General features: G+C 46.4%; 1 protein-coding gene across 4 annotated transcripts in view; it reads right to left on the bottom strand.

Annotated features, from left to right (window-relative positions):
• GFRA1 (GDNF family receptor alpha 1) overlaps positions 1-11124 on the bottom strand; it is a 211332-nt gene extending 200208 nt beyond the window's left edge. Inside the window, exons 1-4 of one of the 4 annotated variants that reach the window (XM_070482607.1) lie at positions 10958-11124; positions 10082-10375; positions 8952-9245; positions 7662-7745 (exon numbers count right to left, since the gene is read on the bottom strand). In XM_070482607.1, coding sequence (XP_070338708.1) covers positions 7662-7745; positions 8952-9245; positions 10082-10121 — 418 coding nt within the window. In that variant the 5' untranslated portion in view covers positions 10122-10375; positions 10958-11124. Of the gene's footprint in view, positions 1-7661; positions 7746-8951; positions 9246-10081; positions 10376-10492; positions 10898-10957 lie in introns of those variants that run through there. The other 3 variants (XM_044750282.2, XM_014849273.3, XM_070482606.1) reach the window with 3 other exon arrangements.
• Positions 11125-19728: the final 8604 nt, after the last annotated feature.

The raw sequence follows: 19728 nt of genomic DNA, 5'->3' as shown, positions 1-19728 counted from the left end.
GACAGTCCACTGATTTTATTTATCCCCCTGTAAAACAAACATAGCACTTCCAATAATTTGTTTAAATTTGTTGTTAATTTGTTTAAATATAATCTTATGATATGCCTTTTGTCTACTGAACTCCCTCCTGGCTTCATTTTCTCCCCGTCCCTATTTTCTACACTTAGTTCTTATTTTGTTTTATCTTCTTCCATGTACTCAAATGAGGTGCTTTAAATACATTCTGGTTCAAAGTAAGGTGTATATTGAATAAATCATGCTTTATAAATGTTATTAATATGAAAAATATATATGGCAAGTTCACCAGTTTCTTTGGTAAGAAGAAAACGCTAGAAAGCAAAACAGTTAAGTCTCAAAATAATACACGATTCAACAGGCAAGCCCTTCGAGAAGGAAGGAAAATATGTTACAGATCACCCTAGACCCCTGCCCTCATTTTACAAAAGGACTAGATCGCTCTCAGGAAGGGGAAGCACTTGCCCAAGGTCACTCGGCAAGTTAGGAGTAAAGCTGGAAGCAGAACACCATTCTCCTGACTCCTGGACCAGTACTCTTTGGACCAAACAATCTGGATGTGATACCTTCTCTTGAGAATTCAGTACTGTATCCTGAAGAACAAAAACAGGACATCCTTTGGAAAGAACAAGCTAAGACAGCAGAAAAATTAAGAGACGGCAGAAAGAAATACTTCAGAGGACTAAGGAGAAGGAATGAGGACAGACACATTGGCTATAAATAATTGCGCACCTTGTAACAATCTTCAGTTCACCCAATTACCTGTCACTCACTGATGTTTTATCTCCCCTCTTCTGGTAACAGCACCTACAGTGACTCTATGCAAAATATTTGACTGTCTTCTACCTTCACAGCCTTCACTGGAACATTCAGGCCTTTGCCATAAGTATCTAGATACTGGAATGACCTGCTGGTTTATTCATGAAACTTCTTGAGGTTGACAGTTAATCTAAATAATAAAATTTGCCTTTAGGAAGTGGTCAGTGACACAAAAAGACACAGATTCCTCAGGTCATCAGGAGGGTAATAAAAAAAGTATGTGTAGACTATGACTCCATTTTTCAAAAAAAAAAGATATATATACACACACACACAACATACACACATATATACGCAGATTCATATATGTAGGGAAAAAATCTGAAGTCTCATATCAACACGTTTACAGTAGTTATAATTGGGAGCTGAGACTATGGGTGATTTAAATTCATTTTCCTTCTTTACCTGTTTGGAATTCCTTATTGTTCTACAAAAAAAAAAAGAAAATGGATTGCGGAGGGGCCAGAGAGGGAGAGAATAAAAACCAAAAGTAGTGGTGTGTGAAAGTGAAATGTAAGTGTACTTAGCACAGCCTGTGGAGACAGAAGCATCTCCCAACTTTAAGGCATGCCCTTCTCGGGAAGCAGTAATTCTTCCTGCGACGAGGGACACTGGAAAGAAGATTTATGGGAAAAGGTGAGAAGAATGGGAGTCAGTCAAGCTGAGAAGGGAAGGCTGATCACAAGAATCCTTAAGCACAGGAAGAGCTCCCACCTGGGTGACCACCAGCTGCAGCAAACTCACCTCCGGCCAAAGAGCATACGGATCAGGCCCCACAGGAACAGGGGGTTCGGAGCAGAAATAAGGGAGACCTTCCCCAAAGGGGAGGTAAGACTCAAACCAGGTTATTAAGAGACAAGACTTTCCTCCAGGGCCCATTAGACAGAGGATAGATTTTTCATTTCTTGTCCAAGGTAGTTTATGAGCAGCCTTTCCGAAGTCTCCGGATTGCTATCCTTTTCAAGATGTACAAACATTGTTCCATGATCAGGGAATATGGTCTGCTACAAGGAGTCCCAGTCTTAGAGTCAGGAGCAAGCCAAGAGCTAACAGAACCTTGGCACAGCATTAAAAATGACTGAGATTTATTGAGGACCAAGTATGTTCCGGGCACTATGCTAGGTACTTTAAATATAGCATCTTTAATTCGCAGGAACCTATAAGGTAGGCATTGTCATCATCTCATTTTACATCTAAGGAGCCTGAGGAACAGTGAACTCAAATGACCTGCCCAAGACAAAGTGAGAGGCAGAGCGAGGATGCACCCAGGTCGGTGGAACTCCAGAGCATGAGTTCTTTCTCCAGCACCAGCACGTACAAAGATGTGTAGGCGCAAAGCTGCCCAGAGCACTGGTGGGACAGCACTTAGTCAACCCAGCTTATCTGGACACAGGGCAACTGGGGCGAGACAGAAAAGCTATTAGTAGAAGAATCTGTGGATGAAGACTGAAGCCAGATGGTTTCTGTAAGCCACCAAGGCGCTAAGGTAAGACTTGGCAATGAGGAGGCCACGTTGGATTGGGAGAAACTAGACACAGGCAGGCCAGTAAGAAGGCCAATGCAAAGTTCAAGTGAGAGATAAGATGAGAATACGAAGGGAATGAAGAGAGGAGAGCAGCACAAAAGATGGAATGTAACTTCAGCAAGACTTGATGATGGATCCAGCCAAAGGAGTGAGGGTGGCAGAGGGGGTAGAGATGACCTCGAAGCTTATCACTTAAGCAGATCATGCCATCATGTGGGACAGGAGACTCCAGAAGAGAAGGGTGTAAGGAGAAAAGGGGAGAGAGGATGAGATCCATTTTGAATGCTCCAAGTTTTAAATAACTGAGATACATCCAGATGGAGTTGTCCAGCATTCAGCTGGAAACACTGGTTTAGAGCTCAGGAGTGGCTGGAGTGGGAGGCAAGGCTCTGAGGCACTGGTGTAAGTGGTAGCTGAGGTCTTAGGAATGGATGAAGTTTGTCCAGAGGGTATAGAGAACAGAAAGAAGCCGACGCTGGCCTTTCCTAAGGCAGCGCCATGTTCTGGCAAAGGTCCTGGAAGCCACCCTCAAGCAGTGTGGCCCCGGCCAAACCACTTCCCCTCTCTGAGCTTCAATGCTGTAAAAGCAGAGGGTTAGACTAAGTCTGTAAGGTCCTTCTTCTCTGATATTCAACCCCCATGGTTAACGGGACGCCTACTCAGGACCAGGAAGGATGCTCCATGCTGAGCAGACACCCAGCACAACAAGCGAGTCTCTGACTTTGCAGTGGGAAAGGCAGACACATAAATAAGTCCTCTCGATATGCTGTGATTAACAGCTATCATAAAGGCAAGAGCAGAATGCAGCCTGAGAGTTCTGAGTGGAAGTGCCTGGCTGGGGGATTTCCAGCATGGCCCTCAGAGATGCAGTCTGATCTTCGTCTTGAAGAACTAATAGAAACTTCCCAAACAGAGGCAAAGCCATGTGCAAAGGCGCAAGGAGGTGAAGGTATATGAAACATCTGGGGAATGGATTGCTCAGGGAGTTTGAGTGGAGAGGAGGTAATGGGGAGGAGGCTTAGAGAAGGAGGGCAGGCCCTGCTAAGGAGTTTACCATATGCTAAGGAGTTTACCATATGCCAGAAAAGGTAGCAAGGAACTAACCGGCGTTCTCAAATTCTGGGACAACGTGATTAGAGAGCTGTTTTAGACAGCTGACTGCAAAGGAAAGGACCATACAACCCTAGCAGCTGGTATTTACAAGCCCTTCTCTCATCACAATTTGACAAGACAGCAGATGACCTTAGAAGGCTCTCCTTCAACACGTAAAATTTTTAGGAAAGCTTTTTTAAACAGTGCCATAAATATGAAGGTACATTAAAACAGAAATGCTAGACATGGCTAGTTATTCACAGCATCATTCAGAAAAAGGGGCCATCCCCTTTTTTGAGGGGCATCCTGGAGCAAACCATTTCCAATTACTACTTGGGAACCAATCTCAAGATCCTAAGGCTTCCCGGGAAGGTCTAAGCAATTCCTGGGACTTAGGAGGAAGTGATGACAGAGCCAGAGCTAGAACTTGGTCCTTCAGCACATCCGATTTAGCATGTTCAAATCCTAACACCACTCTTTCCCCACCATCTATCCGCTTGATTCTTGTTTGCAATACCACCAACTTTGACTATATTCGAGGAAGGCCTGGCATCACTTGACCCTTCTCTACAAAATCCAACCTCCCGATCAATACTTCTAAACCTTGGAGCCCTCTTTTTCTCTCGCTGCTACAGAGGTTCTTACATCCTCCCTCTGATCCCCCATCCTCAGGCTTTTCTTGGCACCCACTGTATTTTCAAAATTTCTCCTTTGTTCTCCCCCTCCAGAGAGTCCAAAAACATCGCCAACAGGTTCATCTTCCTTCCAAATCACTATTTACTTCTTGCTGCTTCTTGAACTTTTATGAAGAAGAAAAGGCGAGGGAGGAACGGAGGTTACAGGACAGAGAGATGCAGATGTGAAATGCCACGTGCTGGCTGGTCCTCTGGGCCTCCGGCGCCCCCACACAGCTCTGCCCTCTTGGCTCACAAGACACTTTTGTGTGTTTTCTCCTCGACATCCTCTTGCACGGGCTAGCTTTTTCCTTTGTGTACTCCCACTCACAGCCTGATTCTTGATGTTCAAGACCCCTAAAAACCACACCGGCATCAACCCACAGGAAACGCACCTCCTCTCGAGCCCTTAAAAGCACCTTCGAGGCCAAACGCTTCCGCTATCAAGTTTCCACAAGAATAGTCCCTCCACGCTCCCACCGTAATTCTCGCCTGACTAGCCTGCTTCATTTCCCTTCTGCAGCTCCCGCTTCAGAACACACAGGACAGTTTTTAGGTTCTACCTTATTTTTGTTCCCTTCCTTTTTCCCACCAGGCGAGAGATAATACCTCAATAAGACCTTTTCACTGGTCATAAGTAAACAATGGCAAAGATGGCTGTGGGCTTGAGGAGTCCAAAGAAAATGGAAACGCAAGAACGTCAAACATGTCTTGCTCAGTGAGAGGATTCAGCTCACACTTAATGTATGTAGATAAACATTCCCTTCACATTGGGCAGAGAAATCCAAATATGGAAACTGATTGCTACCATATCTGTAAAAGGCACAGGCCCTGTTGTCCTGGTTTCTTCTGAGAGATTTTCAAGACAGAAGAGATGTTCTAGAAACTCAAATTCAAACCATGAAAAGCAACGTTTATCATCTTGTTTCTCTGTCCTTCTTCATTCTACAAATGTCAAACTGGATAATATGCATTATTCAAAGACTTAAAACCTCTCAAGGCTCCATTTGGCTTTCTTATACCCACTTAAGGAACACAATCACTGTCAGAGGTCAAAGCTCATTAGTGCTGGAACCTAAATTCAAATGCCCTTGAGATATAAAGTGAAGCTCAAGACAAGGCCTTCCTGGCTCTGATTAATTCATTATGACTTTTTGGTTCTCAGCAGGACTGGTCTCACAAACTCAGGATCATATTTGCTATGAAAAGAAACCTGGCTGAGAGAGGGATTCAAAAAGTAAGTGAGTGAGACTTTGTTCATGCAGAAGAATTTCTAATACTCCTAAAAGAAATTCAGAAAACCAGTGGTATCCGAGGATGACCAAGCCACTTGAAGTGTAGCATGAAAGCAAGAACTGAAATTGCAATGCAAGAGCACAGTGGAGGGATTCTGGAGGTGACCTCAATCTTCCCTCAGAATCCTGGGCTGTTAGGACTGAAGATTGTGTACTCCAGTGGCCTCATTATATTAAGAAAAGAGACACCCAGAGAGGGAAAATGAGTCTGTTAAAGTCCCACAGCTCATAGCAGTTCTGAAATTAAAACCCAAATGAAGCTTCTTCCTTGCCTGCTTCCTCACTCTCACTGTCCACGGGGAGGTTCATATCCTTCCAGGCATCGGTACAAAGACGAACGAGTAACCCTTCCATGAGGCAGGCTGCAGGCAAGAGGTGCTGCCCCCCAAAGCACTGGGAAGGCCAGGTTCACTTCTGGTACCCCATGTGCCGCACCCCATCCTAGTTCCTCCAGCCCTGCTCCCATGAGGGCCTAGAGGGTCACATAATTTGTCTGCGCATCTCTCCTCCACTGTTTCAGCCACTGTCCAGTCTGGACCAAGGGAACAGAGAGCATTAGTAGGGATCTGGAGTAGTAATTATCAGCATTATTCAGAATAACGTATGAATGCTTTTGATATATATGTGTGTGTGTGTGCACATATACACACCCCCTAATATCTTATCCTAAAACAGAAACAAACACACACACACACACAACACACAAAATCCATACTTTTCTTCTGAACCAAAAGACAGAATAACGCAGAGGAGTGCCTCTCCAGCTTCATGTGTATGTGAAGCCCCCTGCCCAGGGATCTTAAACTGAAAATTCTGATTCAGGAGGTCTGCAACGGAGCCTGAGATTCTGTACTTCTAACTCCCAAGTGAGTCCATGCTGCTGGTCTGAGGACCACACTCTGGGTAGCAAGGGGAAGGCGTTACAAAAGCTTGGAATAGAACAAATCTGGGTTTAAATTCTGATTCCGCCAATTAGGAGCTTTGTGATCTTGGGCTGGTTTCCTAACTTCACACTGCCTCGATCACCTCATCTCTAAATGGAAATAATAATACTGAAGAAGCACTTGATGATGATTACATAAGTTAATGATGGAAAGCTTTTGATACAGTGCCTGGCACATACAAAGAGCTTCATAAACGTCAGTTGCTGGCTGCCACTAAGATTCATGAAGGTAGGGACAACATTTGTCTGGCCGACTTGCAAAATCCCAATAGCTAGAACTTAGTAGGTGCTCAGTGGATATTTGTGAATGAATGAATGTATATATAATACACCCACACACAACATCAGTAGTTATATACTTTCCTGGTTCTACCGCTTTCTGAAGGAAAACATGTAGAAAGCCAGAACACTCTCACCAGTAACAAACCGTTATCCCACAGAATCAAATTCAACATTAACCACCATGTTTAACCACTGAGAAACATATAATCTGTAATGGCCGTATACACTTGAGAAAATGTCTTAACTGTAAACAAATAAAGACAACACCAGTCTGGAATCTGTATGTCATTAAGAGAAATTCCTGCTTTGCTCATTATTTATGGGGTTTCTGAATGCAGATGTTATGAAAAACTTAATTCTAAAACTAAGTTCACTTCTAACCCAAATGTAGAATTCCAGAGAGAGACCAAACCAACCATGGGAAGTGAGAATACTTTTTGAAGGGCCATTGGGACAGCAATACATTCTCCTATATACGTGCATACTTGCTCAGGAAAATTTAGAAACAAAAGAAGTATTCACAAATGGTAGAGCTGAATCCTTTAAATCACAGGCAGACAAGTGAGTCCAACCAAAATTCTTCAACAATCCAAGATTATCTTCAAACGTCTCGTTAAGTAAGTGGCATCATTTGAACAGATCCCATTTCCAGGGAGGCACTGTATAAGGTATGTAGCAGCAAAAAGAGAATACGATTGCCACCTACAGACAGAAGTGGCCCTCCCTTTGCAAGAGTTGGCCAATCATATTTTAATGTGAAAAAAAATCCAACCGAGTCACTCCCTCCACCCTCTTTCAAACCACCGTAGCACATTACTTCACTTAGAATTACTTTCAAGTCATACAATCATCTCTAGGCATTTTGCCTCTTCATTATCATCATCCTATTTCTAATTTCCCAGAAACACTGCGCCATTCAACTATCTACTTATACACTATTTGAGAGCCAAAGAGAATGCAAGCCAACAGACTTCAAGCCGGCAAAGGCAGCAGAGTGGAAGTATAAATCTGCTTACCTGGTATGAATGGGACCACCCGGAATATATCAGACAATCTGCTGTTAACTGGTTCGTATGGGGAATCTTCAAGCAGATCATTTCCTAAAAACAACAGAAAGATTGGGTTCAGATGTGGAAAACAGACATATTTCACGCAGTTTTTGTTACTGACTGAATTCTAACTATGTTATGCTTGTGTAACAAAAAGATGCTGAAACTTTCAAAGATTTCAAATGCATCTATTTGGCTATGGTTATTTCTTTTCATTCCCTCTGCCTTTGTTGTCCTTGCTCTCCCCAGAGTGCCATGAAAACATTGGAGAGCGACCCAGCCCGATCTTGCCAGAAAACTCTCCCACTCTTTGCAAAGGAATGAAATCAGAGAGGAAGAACCCAGTGACGTCACAAGCCCAGCTTGCCTCCAGGAGCCAATGAAAGAAAGGTGACCCAAAAGAGGCTCCCATTTCTTTGCTCTCAAAACATGGCATTGGGTCAGAAAGCAAGTACCCAGGCTGTTAAACAGTCAGCCTCTGAAACAGGTTTTCATTAATATGTTCTGGAGAAAATAGCAGCTGAGAGGTCAAATCTGCTATTACAAATTATTGGTGTGAGTCTCAGTGGAAAATGAATGCACTGGATGTTTGTGTTAGATTTACAAACACGAGCCACCTCTGGCACACAAGGACCAAAGAATTCCCATTGGAACGGATGGTTGTGACAAGTGGACCTTTATAGCTGAGCCATTTCTCTGTTAACCAAGGTTGAACCATACCAGCTGCTTCAAGCCTCAGCTAATCTAAAACGACAAATGGTTTTTCCCACATCTGTCTTTGATGGGGTTTGAAAGGGGTAAAGACAGAACAGATTCTACCGGACCTTTTATACTTAATTCTTTATCTCATGTCAGAATGGACAGAAGGGAAGAAGAAAGGGGGAAAACTGCAGCCAAGATGCAGGGCAATTCTTTGTATTATTATTCTCTGAAGCCAGCTCTCCTTGGAGAGAAGTTGCAGGGTCCTCGCGTGGCCTTTAATGGGTTCCTACTCCGGTGCTCTGACCAGGTTTCAGAGAGCTCAGCGGGGTCCCGGGGGTGTCCCCCACACCCTCATGGGTTTTCCAACAACCAGGCCCTGGCAATGCTGCTCGGGAAGCAGCAAACACCAGCTGCCGCTGTCCCTGGGGGCCAATGAAAGGTCCTCATTCTGCAGCTGGGGAGAAGCGAGTAGAGGATGAGGTCAGCGTGACCGGGGGCTGAGGGGCCCGCCTGCTTGGTTGGGGGGGACGGGGGGCGAGGACGGTCCGCGCGTACCCTGCAGGCTCTGGTACATGCTCCAGTAGATGCGCAGGCAGTTCTTCTCCTTCTTCATACCGCGCTTGCAGCGGCAGTTGTAGAGCGACTTCTGCTTGAGGGCCTCCATGGCGCTGCGGCACTCGTCCTTGGCCTCCAGGCCGGATGTCAGGCTGAAGTTAGTCTCCTTGCCCGCCACGCATTGCCTCAGCGTGCGGTACTTGGTGCTGCAGCTCTGCTCCTTCAGGCACTGATCGCTGGCTTTCACGCAATCCAGGCGGTCCCCCCCGCTCACCTCGGCCGCCAGGAGCACGTCTGCGGGTGGAGGGGAGGGAGCGTGAGTAATGTTGGGCAGCGCCCGCTGCCCCTGCCCGGGGGAGAGCGCGTGCTTGACCTGGCTTCAGAGGCGCGCCGCGCAGCGAGCTGGCCTGCCCCTCTACGCCCGGGGGTCCATTTTCCCGCCCGGGGACCTCCTGCGGCCTCGGTCTCCCCCACACCCCAACCCCCAGGCCCGCGAGGCTTGAGGGGCCGTTCGCGGTTTGCCCCGGAGTCTGCGCTGCCCACTGCGCGCACCGGCCCCGCCGCCCGGGGCAGCCGTGCGCAAAAGGCTGCCTGGCCTCCAGGGCTGCCCTCCCGCCGCCCCCAGCTCCAGCCACTCGCTCCGCCGGGCCCGGCTGAAGCCCGCGGGCTTTCGGAAGAGGACAGCAGGCGGGGCGCGGGCGCCCTGTCCGCAGCCGGCCCGGCGGGGAGCGCCGAAACGCTATTCGGGGAAAAGTTTTCCCTTCGAAGTTTGCTCTCCCAGCCCAGTGCTCGCCCACACCCCACCTGCCCGCCGCGCCTCCGCGAGCTCCCCGGGACTGGCAAGGGGCGCCGCGCCCGGGGCTGGAGAGCTCGGACCCCTTAAATCCCTGCCAGGCTAGGCCATTAAAAACCACAGAAGATAAAAAACAACCACGAAAAGCTGCGGGCAAGTGCCGCGCCGTCACCGCCTCCCAGGCCCGGGGTGCTGACGATTCACGATCCCCTTCCCCAAAATGAAACTTCACCCTCCCACACCCAGAGCACCCGTGCCGCAATTTTGAGGGGGCTGCAGTGAGTACCCCTCGGAAAGACTTAGCGTGTTAAGAAAGCTAGCGGCCGCCTCGACTTACCCAGGAGCGGTAGCGCGAAGTACAGGGTCACCAGGAACATGGTGCCGGCGCGCAGCTGGTCCCCGCCCCCCAAAAATTCCCGAGCCGCCGCTGGGTCTCGCCAAGAGAGCTCAGCATGCAGTGATCCCCGGACTGCCGCGCTGCTCTGGCCGCCCAAAGTTCAGCTCCATCCAGTGCGGGAGGAAACTCTCAGCTCTGTCCGCCGCCACCGCCGCGGGCGACTCAGCTCCGGGCGGGCGGCTGGCGCGAGGGCGGGAGGCGGTTCCGCTTTTAGGGGTTCAGGTCCGATCCAACCTGGAAGGGAGAGCGCGCTTTGAAATGAGAGCCGAGAGCACTGGATCCTCCCCCCCTCCCCACCCTTGTTCCCGCCTTGAGGGACTTTCCAGCTCCCGGGTGAGGGCCCACCCCTACCAGGGTCGGGGCGCGGGGAGGCGGTGCGGGAGGTGCATGTGCGTGTATTCCCGGGAGCCACCCGCACGGGCAGGGTGGGGGCTGGAGAGGTCGGACGCAGACTCCCAAAGTCCAAGGGGGTGTCTATCGGGTCCAAGCCAAGAGGCTGAACGCGAGCAAATAAATAAATAACGTTACTTTCCGAGCGCTGCGAGCGGAGACGGCCGCTGCCCTGAGTCGAAGCACACGGCGGCGTCAGCTCTCTCGCCAGCCCTGGCGCGGAAAGAGCCCCTTCTCCCGGGAAGTTCGCCGCCCCCTCCTCGCGCCAGCTCGATTTCCCAGCCGCCGGCCCTCCCCACCCAAACCACCAATCGCTGCCCCCTGTCGCCGTCTCCCCTCCTCCCGGATCTGTCTCCTTTCAGAGGCAGCCGGGGAGGGGGAACCGGCGTCCCGGCTGAGGCCGAAACACAGCTCCTGAGCCCCTACCCGCCGTGCGTCCTCCGCTCCCTCCCTGGCGTGCGCGACGCACACGCGCTAGCCCAGTGCTCAGGACTCGGGCGCATCAATGCCAAAGCCCCGGACGAGCGCGCTGGCCGGCAGCCCCAGAGCGCCAGGGCAGGTGCAGCCCCGCGCCGCGCGCGCCCCTGGGCCCCAAAGTTGAGGGGCGTTTTCAAAAGGCGAAGCGGGGAGTGGGAGAGCGGAAATAGGTTCCCAAACCGACGGAAGGAGAAAACTCTCCAAATCCCACCAACCTGGACTCAATCGACCGTGTCCAGCCGCAGCGAAAAGCCAGTTTGTTTGTTTGTTTGTTTATGTTGGGGGGGGTGTCCCCGCCCCCTCTTTCCCTTCCCAGACTCACTTCTCTGCGCTAGGAAGAAAGATGCGGTAATCTTCGCGAGCTGGGAGAACCGAGCTGGGCCAGCACGATTTCCAAAGAGAGCCCCCAGCTCTGATGCCCGTTAGGGATGTTAGTGGTTACTGGGAGCTGCGCGAAGGATAAGCAGGTTCGGAGAGCAGATTTCTTTGCCAGAGGACCCTCGGTTTGCTCCGGCTCCCGCCACCCCGCAACACACCGCCAGCCTCCCCCTGCCTCCCCGATGCTCCCCGGCGCGGACCCTGCAGATGAACACACTAGCCGGCGGTGGGGCCTGGGGCTGGACCCCGCACGCGCGCACAGGACACGCAGCGCTATGCAGCCGGCCGCGAGCGCTGCCAGACTCACACTGACTCTCTCTCTCTCAAACACACACAGTCAGAGACACAAAAGGGCACAATGCAACAAGAGCTCTTTCTTTCTTCTGTTGTAGGGCAATCGAACCAGACCCTTCTTCCAAACACAAAGTTTTTCCCCACGTCACTCGCTGATGTGACTCAAGACTTGGCGCGTTAAAGACACATTCAAACCCAGTCCTTCGGAGCCGCGATCGAGGGATGCGCCCACCCACTCATCCACGCCGACGCGCGCACACTCACACTCACACTCAGACATGCACAGGCAGTCTCTACCTCTCTCCTCAAGCTTGAACAAGGAGACAAAAGCGGAACCCCCGGCCCACGCCTTTTAAACCGCATCAGACCAGGCTTTGGAAAATTTATGAGCTGACCTCCATCTTGGCTGGTTCAAGGGTACATTTAAAAATAATAATAAATTTAAAAGTCCAACACATACACAGCCCTTCACCCCAGTCTCTGGGACCACTCGTTCTCAGCAGTGCTGCAGACCCCCATACCCCGCCCCAAACGCACGATCCCTTCCCTGAACGCCGGGGGGCGCCCGGGACGCTCAAGTCAACGCTAGGTCCAGAGAGGGGTCTAGTGAAGAGCCCGCTGTAATGCATGGCGGTCTGGCCGCTCAGGGCGTGTATTTGGGATCTTTGCTGTTGTCCAAGTTCATCTCTCAGGGAAACCGAGTTTGAATCAAGTAGGAGTGAGCCCAGCTGTCAAATCTGTAAACCCATCTCGCTAGACAATGGGCCGAGGAAGAGAGGAAAGAAGAGCTCGTTTTGATGGAGGGGGGTTAATTGAAAAGGGCACAGGCTTTGGTTGAAGTTTGAGGCCCGGGTGTAAGGGTGGGGAGAAGAGGAGGAGGAAAGAGGAGGGGTGGGTAGCTCTCTATTCAACTGCTCATCAGCCAGGCGCGCCCCTCGGCTGTGGCGGCGGCACGAATGCGTGCGGCGCATTGTTTGGAGTGTGTCTGCGCCTGGATGCGCGCCCCAAGCCCCAGGGACATCCCACTGCTCCGCGCTCCTGGGCACGTGTTCCTCCGGGGCAGCTATGAGGAAATTAACGCACTCATCAGGCACTCCCCTAAACACGCACACACACACAGTCACACCATACACGGATTATTTTGTTCAGTGTATCAGTTTACACTTGGTTGTTGAGTAAACAAAGCAAACATATGTCACATTTTCGCGACAGATGGTTCAAACCAAGGGCTACTTAAGTTCTCTTTCTCAAGCAGTGGTAACAGTCTAAGTTACAGGGTGGACTAAGCGGAAATGTAATGTCTTTCAGTCAGTTTCTTCATTTAAAGAAGTTTATTCCCGTATTTTAACACACAAACCGGAGAAACCCTGGGGAGGTGGTTTAAGTGAGACAGGGACTGAAATGTGAATGTTCGTGGACACTCAAAACATAAAACCCTCTTTCACCATTCCGTTTTATAAGCGGAGGTGAATGTCTCCCTTTGGAAAATCAGTTATTGGAATTCCAATTCTCAACGGATAGACCAGTGCCTATCATTGCTGACCACGTGGGATGGTTGAATGACAAGGATATTTCATTTAAGGACATCATCCACATCTTTTGTAAGTGTTCTTTGTTTAGAAATGACTCTCCTTACCCTGATATTCCACAGACGTCTTTTAAATCAAATTTTAACAGGGTGGGGAAGAGTGGAATAAAAGTTCTCCAAATGTAGAATACGGGGCTTCTTTTAAAAATATTTATAGATTCAAGAATATTTTAGAATCATGCACTCACACCTCAAGTTCTTACTGATGATGAAAACCGAGCTTTATTTTTTTAGAAAAAATAAGCCATCAGCCACCATGACTGTGTTGTCCAGTACAATAGTCACTAGCCATGCAGCTATTTCCATGAAAATTAATTAAAATTAAAGAAAAGAAAAATGCAGTTCCTCAGCAACACTAGCTACATTTCAAGTGCTCAATAGCCACATGTGGCTAATGGCTACCGTATTGGACAGCACAGATATAGAACATTTCCATCATCACGGAAAGTTCTGTTGGACAGCTCTACCCTACAATGTTGGTGTGAAATTAGTTAACGTGGTGTACGCATAAAGTTCTTCACGTAGCAGAATAATGCAGACATCAAGCGAGTACTTTATAAGGAGCAGCAGTAGTAGTAGCTGTTGTGATGATGATGATGATGATGATGATAATGACTTATTACTCTGCTGAGGAAGTTGAAGAATCCATGAAGACACAGCCCACTGCTGGTGTGTCCTCCACTCAGAATGAGATCAGCAGGCAAAGAAGCCAAGGAAAGGGGACTAGATACCTCAAAAGTTGGTCTCTTGAGGAGAACTGTGTATGGAAAGTTGTGGCCCTGACTCTATCCTAAGCCTTCCCGTAATAGGAGCTAATAAAAAAAAAATCACTGCCTTACAGCTATATCCTCTACCTTCTAAAAGTGAGAGAAACACACAGCAAGCCCTTGGAATATGAAAGATAAAAATGTAGTGTGACTTACTGTATTAATATTATCTCTGTTTCCTTGGAGCTTGTGTTCCCATGTGTATGGGACTGATCTCAGGATGAAAGGTGACATTGAAATATCAAATATTATTAATAATTATAAAGGTTCATGCCATCCTCTGTGACATGTTTTCTCAGTGGGAAATTGGTTTTAATGCTAGAAAATTAGTTTCAATCCACCCATAAGCACGTGAAGTGAGCAATTTTCCTGCGTTTCTTGATGTAAGAGTATTTTCATAAGTTAACAGATGAGTCATGGTGAGAATGACAGTTTTCCATGCAGTATTTTGTCTCCTACTCTCATTGCCTTGGCCCTATAGAGTATAATGTAAAATACATTCATTTTGTAAAATTATGCTGCTCAAAAATCACTCAAGTTTCTTTAACTCAAACTAATCCATCAAAGTATTTGGCATTAGACAGTTTGGCAGACCTACCTCTGTAGCTACACAAAACCACTCACCATCCCCTAAATGTATGTACCATGGTTTTTTTTTTCTACTGTTACACTTTCGCCCATGCTGTTGCATCTGCCTAATATGTGCTTCATCGCGATATTTTAAGATCTGGCTTAGCTCTAACAGGCCACTAAGAATAGCAAGGACTCCTTCGGCCATAATGAATAGTTCTTTGTAGCGTACTCCCATGGCCCCATTGGAATCTTTATTATAGCTGTTGTGACATTGCATTGTAGTTAGTTGCTATATCTGTCTCCTCCACTGGAATGTGAGTTCCCTGAAGGCAGGAAGATGCTCTATTCTTGTTTTTTGCATCCCCAGCATTTAGACTGATGACTGACACACAGTCATCCCAATAAATGTACTATATTGATTGCGTGAATAAAGAGTGATGCTGTTTCTCATTTTCCTCTGACACAATAATTCTACTGAAAGGTTTACATAAAATCCCTTTACTATATGAACAATACTAAATATGAGGAGCTCATGCAATTACTGGTATTGCTGTTCCAATAATAGTATCAAATATGTATTATTCCTTTGGGGATTTGACATTTACTTTTTTTTTTTTAACAAAACCCATTATTGTAATAGAATGCTCTTTTTCTGGTTCACTTTAATAGTAACATATGACATATTTCATTTCTGGGAAATGATAGCTTGCCTTAGGTCATATTTTAAGGCATAAAGCCAGAGGCAGAGTAACGTTCCCACCTGAAGTTCTCTAATCATCTAGAAATGTGCCTCTCTCTGAGAGAGAAGGATTTAGAAGGCCCAGGTTACAACTACGCTGAAGCCCTCATCCTTGGAGGCAAATTTTTAAAAGCAGAATTGACCCAAAAGTGTTTATAAACACATAAGACCTAGTGCAATGTTTTAGGAAAATGAGAAAATAGTCATCATTCGAACCCAGAAAGCTGGTGGAAGGGTCTATAATGCTGACACAGATCTCACCTTCTAAGGCTGTGCTTCAGCATTTGCCCTTCGGTGATATAGGAAGAGGCAGTTGCTCTCAGATTTCAAAACCCTTTTCCAGGCTGACTATGTTAAGATACATCTTTTGAACATTATTTGCAAACAGCGTCTTCTTATTGGCTGTCAAGGAGCCTGACCCCTAGGAACCTGTCTTAGGAAACCTCTCTTCCTCCTTAGTTTGCAAGTAATTTTCATTTCTTAGTACCAATAAGCCAATGCAAAGGTTTTAATGCATTTGTGAAAGAATATTGCATTTCATGAGAGTTGAAGTCATTTATACTTTGGCCTTATGCCACAAAATGCATTCAAGGTGTGTAGCCTCGATGAAATAAAGTGCCTGTCATGTCTTATTGCTTGGATATATGGCAAAAGACACCCCATCTTCGGGGGACTTGCAAGGTTTTCTTAGTGATTGCCAAAGGTACTGTATTAAAAGCCCTGTACATTTCAGTCCTCTTTATCCACAAAGGATGGGAACATCTGCACTGAGAAACACCTTTCTCCCCAGCACTTTCTCTAATAAGCCCTAAACCCTGTTCCAGAGGGACTGTTCCTTCATAAGGGCGAGAGGGAAGCTTAATCCCCAGCTTTGTCCAGTAATTAGCCTCTCTCTCTCTCTAGAGGCAGCAAACACAGATGCCGATCCGGATGAGCTTTGGGACGCAGAATGAAAACAAGACTGAAAACACTGACTCATTTCTTCAGAAGCCTTTTAGCAGCCTTTAGGAGAGTAAAAACTTCTGATTTCTACTGATGCTCATTAGGCCTGAAGTGGCAGGATGGGCCTCTCTCAGCAGTGATGAAGCAGGAAAGCAGCAAAGACTCCCAAAAACTTGGGAGTGAGACTCTCAGAGGCCCTGGCTGCAACAATGGCAGACTCTGTCGTGCAGCATGTCCTTGTCATGCCACTTACCCAGGCGTCTTTCAATAAATGCCATGGAAATGCACTGTTTACCAAAACCAAAACCTCTGGCAGCACTGTAGTATGAGCCCACTAACACGATTAGCTTGCAGTTAACGATGATGCCCCCACCAGAACTAATTAAGCCAACGGTGCTTGTAGCACAAAGGATTTGGGGCCTGTTTTAAAGCATCTATTGTGACATCATTTAAAAGTCATTTCAAACTCATCCAAAACTGCTGCTCTGAAAACAAATGCAATGTAATGTTCTTAGAGTTGTTGGCTTTATTTTCCCCTGTCAAAAATCTGACAAAAGTCAGTTGAAACTGTCAAGGAAAAAAACATCACACGATATGAGGTTTTCCTCAAATTTGAAGTATAGAAGGAATGACAAATCTGTTATATAGATGACTCTAGCACAAAAGTGAATTAGGCTAGTCTAGAAGATACACTATCACAACGAATATATGAGGTTGCCCTTGACATAGTTCATAAGTTTGAGACCATGATGAAGAATTAAAATGAGATCAATTTCGTTTTGATCTGAATTATCTCTTAAGCTTAAAATACAGAAGGATCAATGGGATGGATGTTTGTGTGAGTGTTTTATCTACACACAACCCATATTAAGAGACAAAAAGACTTTCTTCTTTTCCAGTCCCTAGAGGATCTCATGGTGCAAAGGCCCTCGAGCCTTTAACATTTTGTCTCAGGTGTCAGTAGAGACTCCACCTGTACTCTCTCAGATTTCATCGACTACTTGATTCATGGATGGATTGCTTTGGTTGATTTATTTATTTTCTCATACCTATCCAGTAGCTGGTACTGTGAAGTACACTACAAAGAATGCAGGTAAATGATCTTGCCTAAAGTCAGATCTGAATGCTTCCTTCCTGATGGTAGGCACTCTAATTACCCCCTAGGATTTTTCTCTCATCCTTCTATAGTAGTGCCTTTCAAACTGCAGGCCATGCTCCATTCATTAGTCACAAACATTTATTTTATATCATATAAAAATACGAAAATGCATTACACAAACCAGGGGTAATTATTGTTTCAAAAACTCTTAATTTCTATAAGTGTATGGTGCCTGTATTGGATTGTCATGTAGAATGTATTTCATATTGATGAATCATCATTAACAACTTTGAAAACCACATCTTTATGTTAATAATACTCTGTATTTGGACATCTGGCCATGAGAGGAAAGACTACACTTCCCAGCCTCCACCACAGCCAGCTGTGGTCATGTGGTCAGGATGTGATAAATAAGATGTGACCTAAATGATTTGAAGAATCTCTGAGAGGTGCCCTTACTCTAAACTTTTCGATTGTCCTCCATCCTGCTGCTCATTGTGCTACGTTCAACCAGGCAGGTTGAATAACTAGAGATGGTAGAGCAACAAGATAGAAGGGACCTGAGTCCCAGGATGGCCTCCTGGAGCAAAGCTGTTTACCCATCCAGGACCTTCCACCCCATACTATGATGTGAGAGACAAATAAACTTGTCTTATTGAAGCCACAGTTACAGTGGGTCTCCAATACATACAGCCAATCTTGTGGAGCTAGTACATCCAACTGCTAATGGAAGGAGAGAAAGAAAGGAAAGTCAATTCAATTCAACAGTTATTTACTGAGATTCTGCCATGGTCCAGCCCTCTGCTAGGTTGCTGTGGGAAATACAGAAGAACGTTGGCTCTGAAGGAAAATGTAATCTCATTGATGAACTGCATATCTGAAATAATCAAATCCTATTGTAAAAGAGTGTAGGATGAAATGTCACCATGAATGGAAATAAAAATAAGGCTCTACAGAGTCAGAAGATATAGGCAGAAAGGTAGAAAATGAATGGATCCATGGAATTGAGAGAAGGGTAAAAGAGGGTAATGGAGTAGGAGGCACATTCCTGAGAGGTTTTCAACTACTCTGAAGAACTGGAATGAAATTCAAGACCTCCAAAATAGTAGTGATATGTCCTTTTATCCCGGGTCTTCCAGTTCAGCCCTATCTAGCACTCAACAAAGGCTATCAGCAAGGGTCCATGATATGACAAAGCAGCCCATCCACAGACCTGCTCCTCATAGAGACACAGACTCATCCTTATTTGTCAAAAACCCTCGTTACCAAAGGCCAAAGGCTCTTTGTTAGAACCTCATGTGGAACAGGATGTTGTCCTATGGAAGTCATTCTGGATTTGATGAGAACGTCCTTATGGGGTCATAGCTACCCCAACCAGACACACCTCCACTTTAGCATGCATTGATCTTTGCCCTATTCTACAAGATTTTGATGAAGCTTCTATTATTTCTCTAGGTAATTTGAGCTGCTAAAAATGTGAATATTCTGGAATTCTGTCTTCTGCATACCAACTCAAAGCCATTTAACACTCTGGCCTTCCTACTTGGAAGATGGACGACTTGGAGATGCCTTGCTGGCAAGGCAGGGGCATGTAAAAGGAAAACTGTTATTTCAGCAGACTCGCCACAGAGGTATGTGTTAATTAAGTTAATTGTGCCATCAGTGATGCAGACGATGACAGTAACTGCTCCCAATAATGGGGCTGGGGTTATTGCCATCATTTATTAAACGTGAGAGTTTTCTTAAATGCAATCACTTTCCCTTATTCTTTCAGCCCTTGCACACACACGCACACACACACACGCACACACAATTTGATTTATAGTTACCAACCACTTCCACATGAATTCAATTACGTTATTTGATCCCTATACCTGCTCTGTGATGAAGGATGGGTGTTATTTTCTCCATTGAGCAGATGAGGAAACTGAAGCTCAGAGCTAACTAGTGACTTGCCCAAGGCCACCCAGCTTCTTAGTCCAGGAGCCAAGTTCTAAATCCGGTGGTCCTTCCTGTACGCCACACTACCTATCCAAGATTCATTCTAAGGGACAAAAAAATAAATTTTCATATGCTACATCCCATAGCACATTGAATTGACAAGTGTTAAATACTAATTTACCTTTGAAAATGATTAGTGAATTGTCTGATTGCTCCATTTATGAAATACTAAGATAGTAACCTCATATGGATTGATCAGAACCAAACATAATCTGGATAAATAGAAATCTGGATAATTTGGAGAGTTACCCCAGACCCCTTCTCCTATATGCCTTTCCAAAATATTAGAGGACAGTTGACTGAACCTGAGTTAGTCTCATTCACAGTAGTTACTGTGAA

Source organism: Equus asinus, chromosome 2 (assembly GCF_041296235.1).
Source record: "Equus asinus isolate D_3611 breed Donkey chromosome 2, EquAss-T2T_v2, whole genome shotgun sequence".
Classification (NCBI taxonomy): Eukaryota; Metazoa; Chordata; class Mammalia; order Perissodactyla; family Equidae; genus Equus; species Equus asinus.
This window is presented reverse-complemented; position numbering and strand designations above follow the sequence as displayed.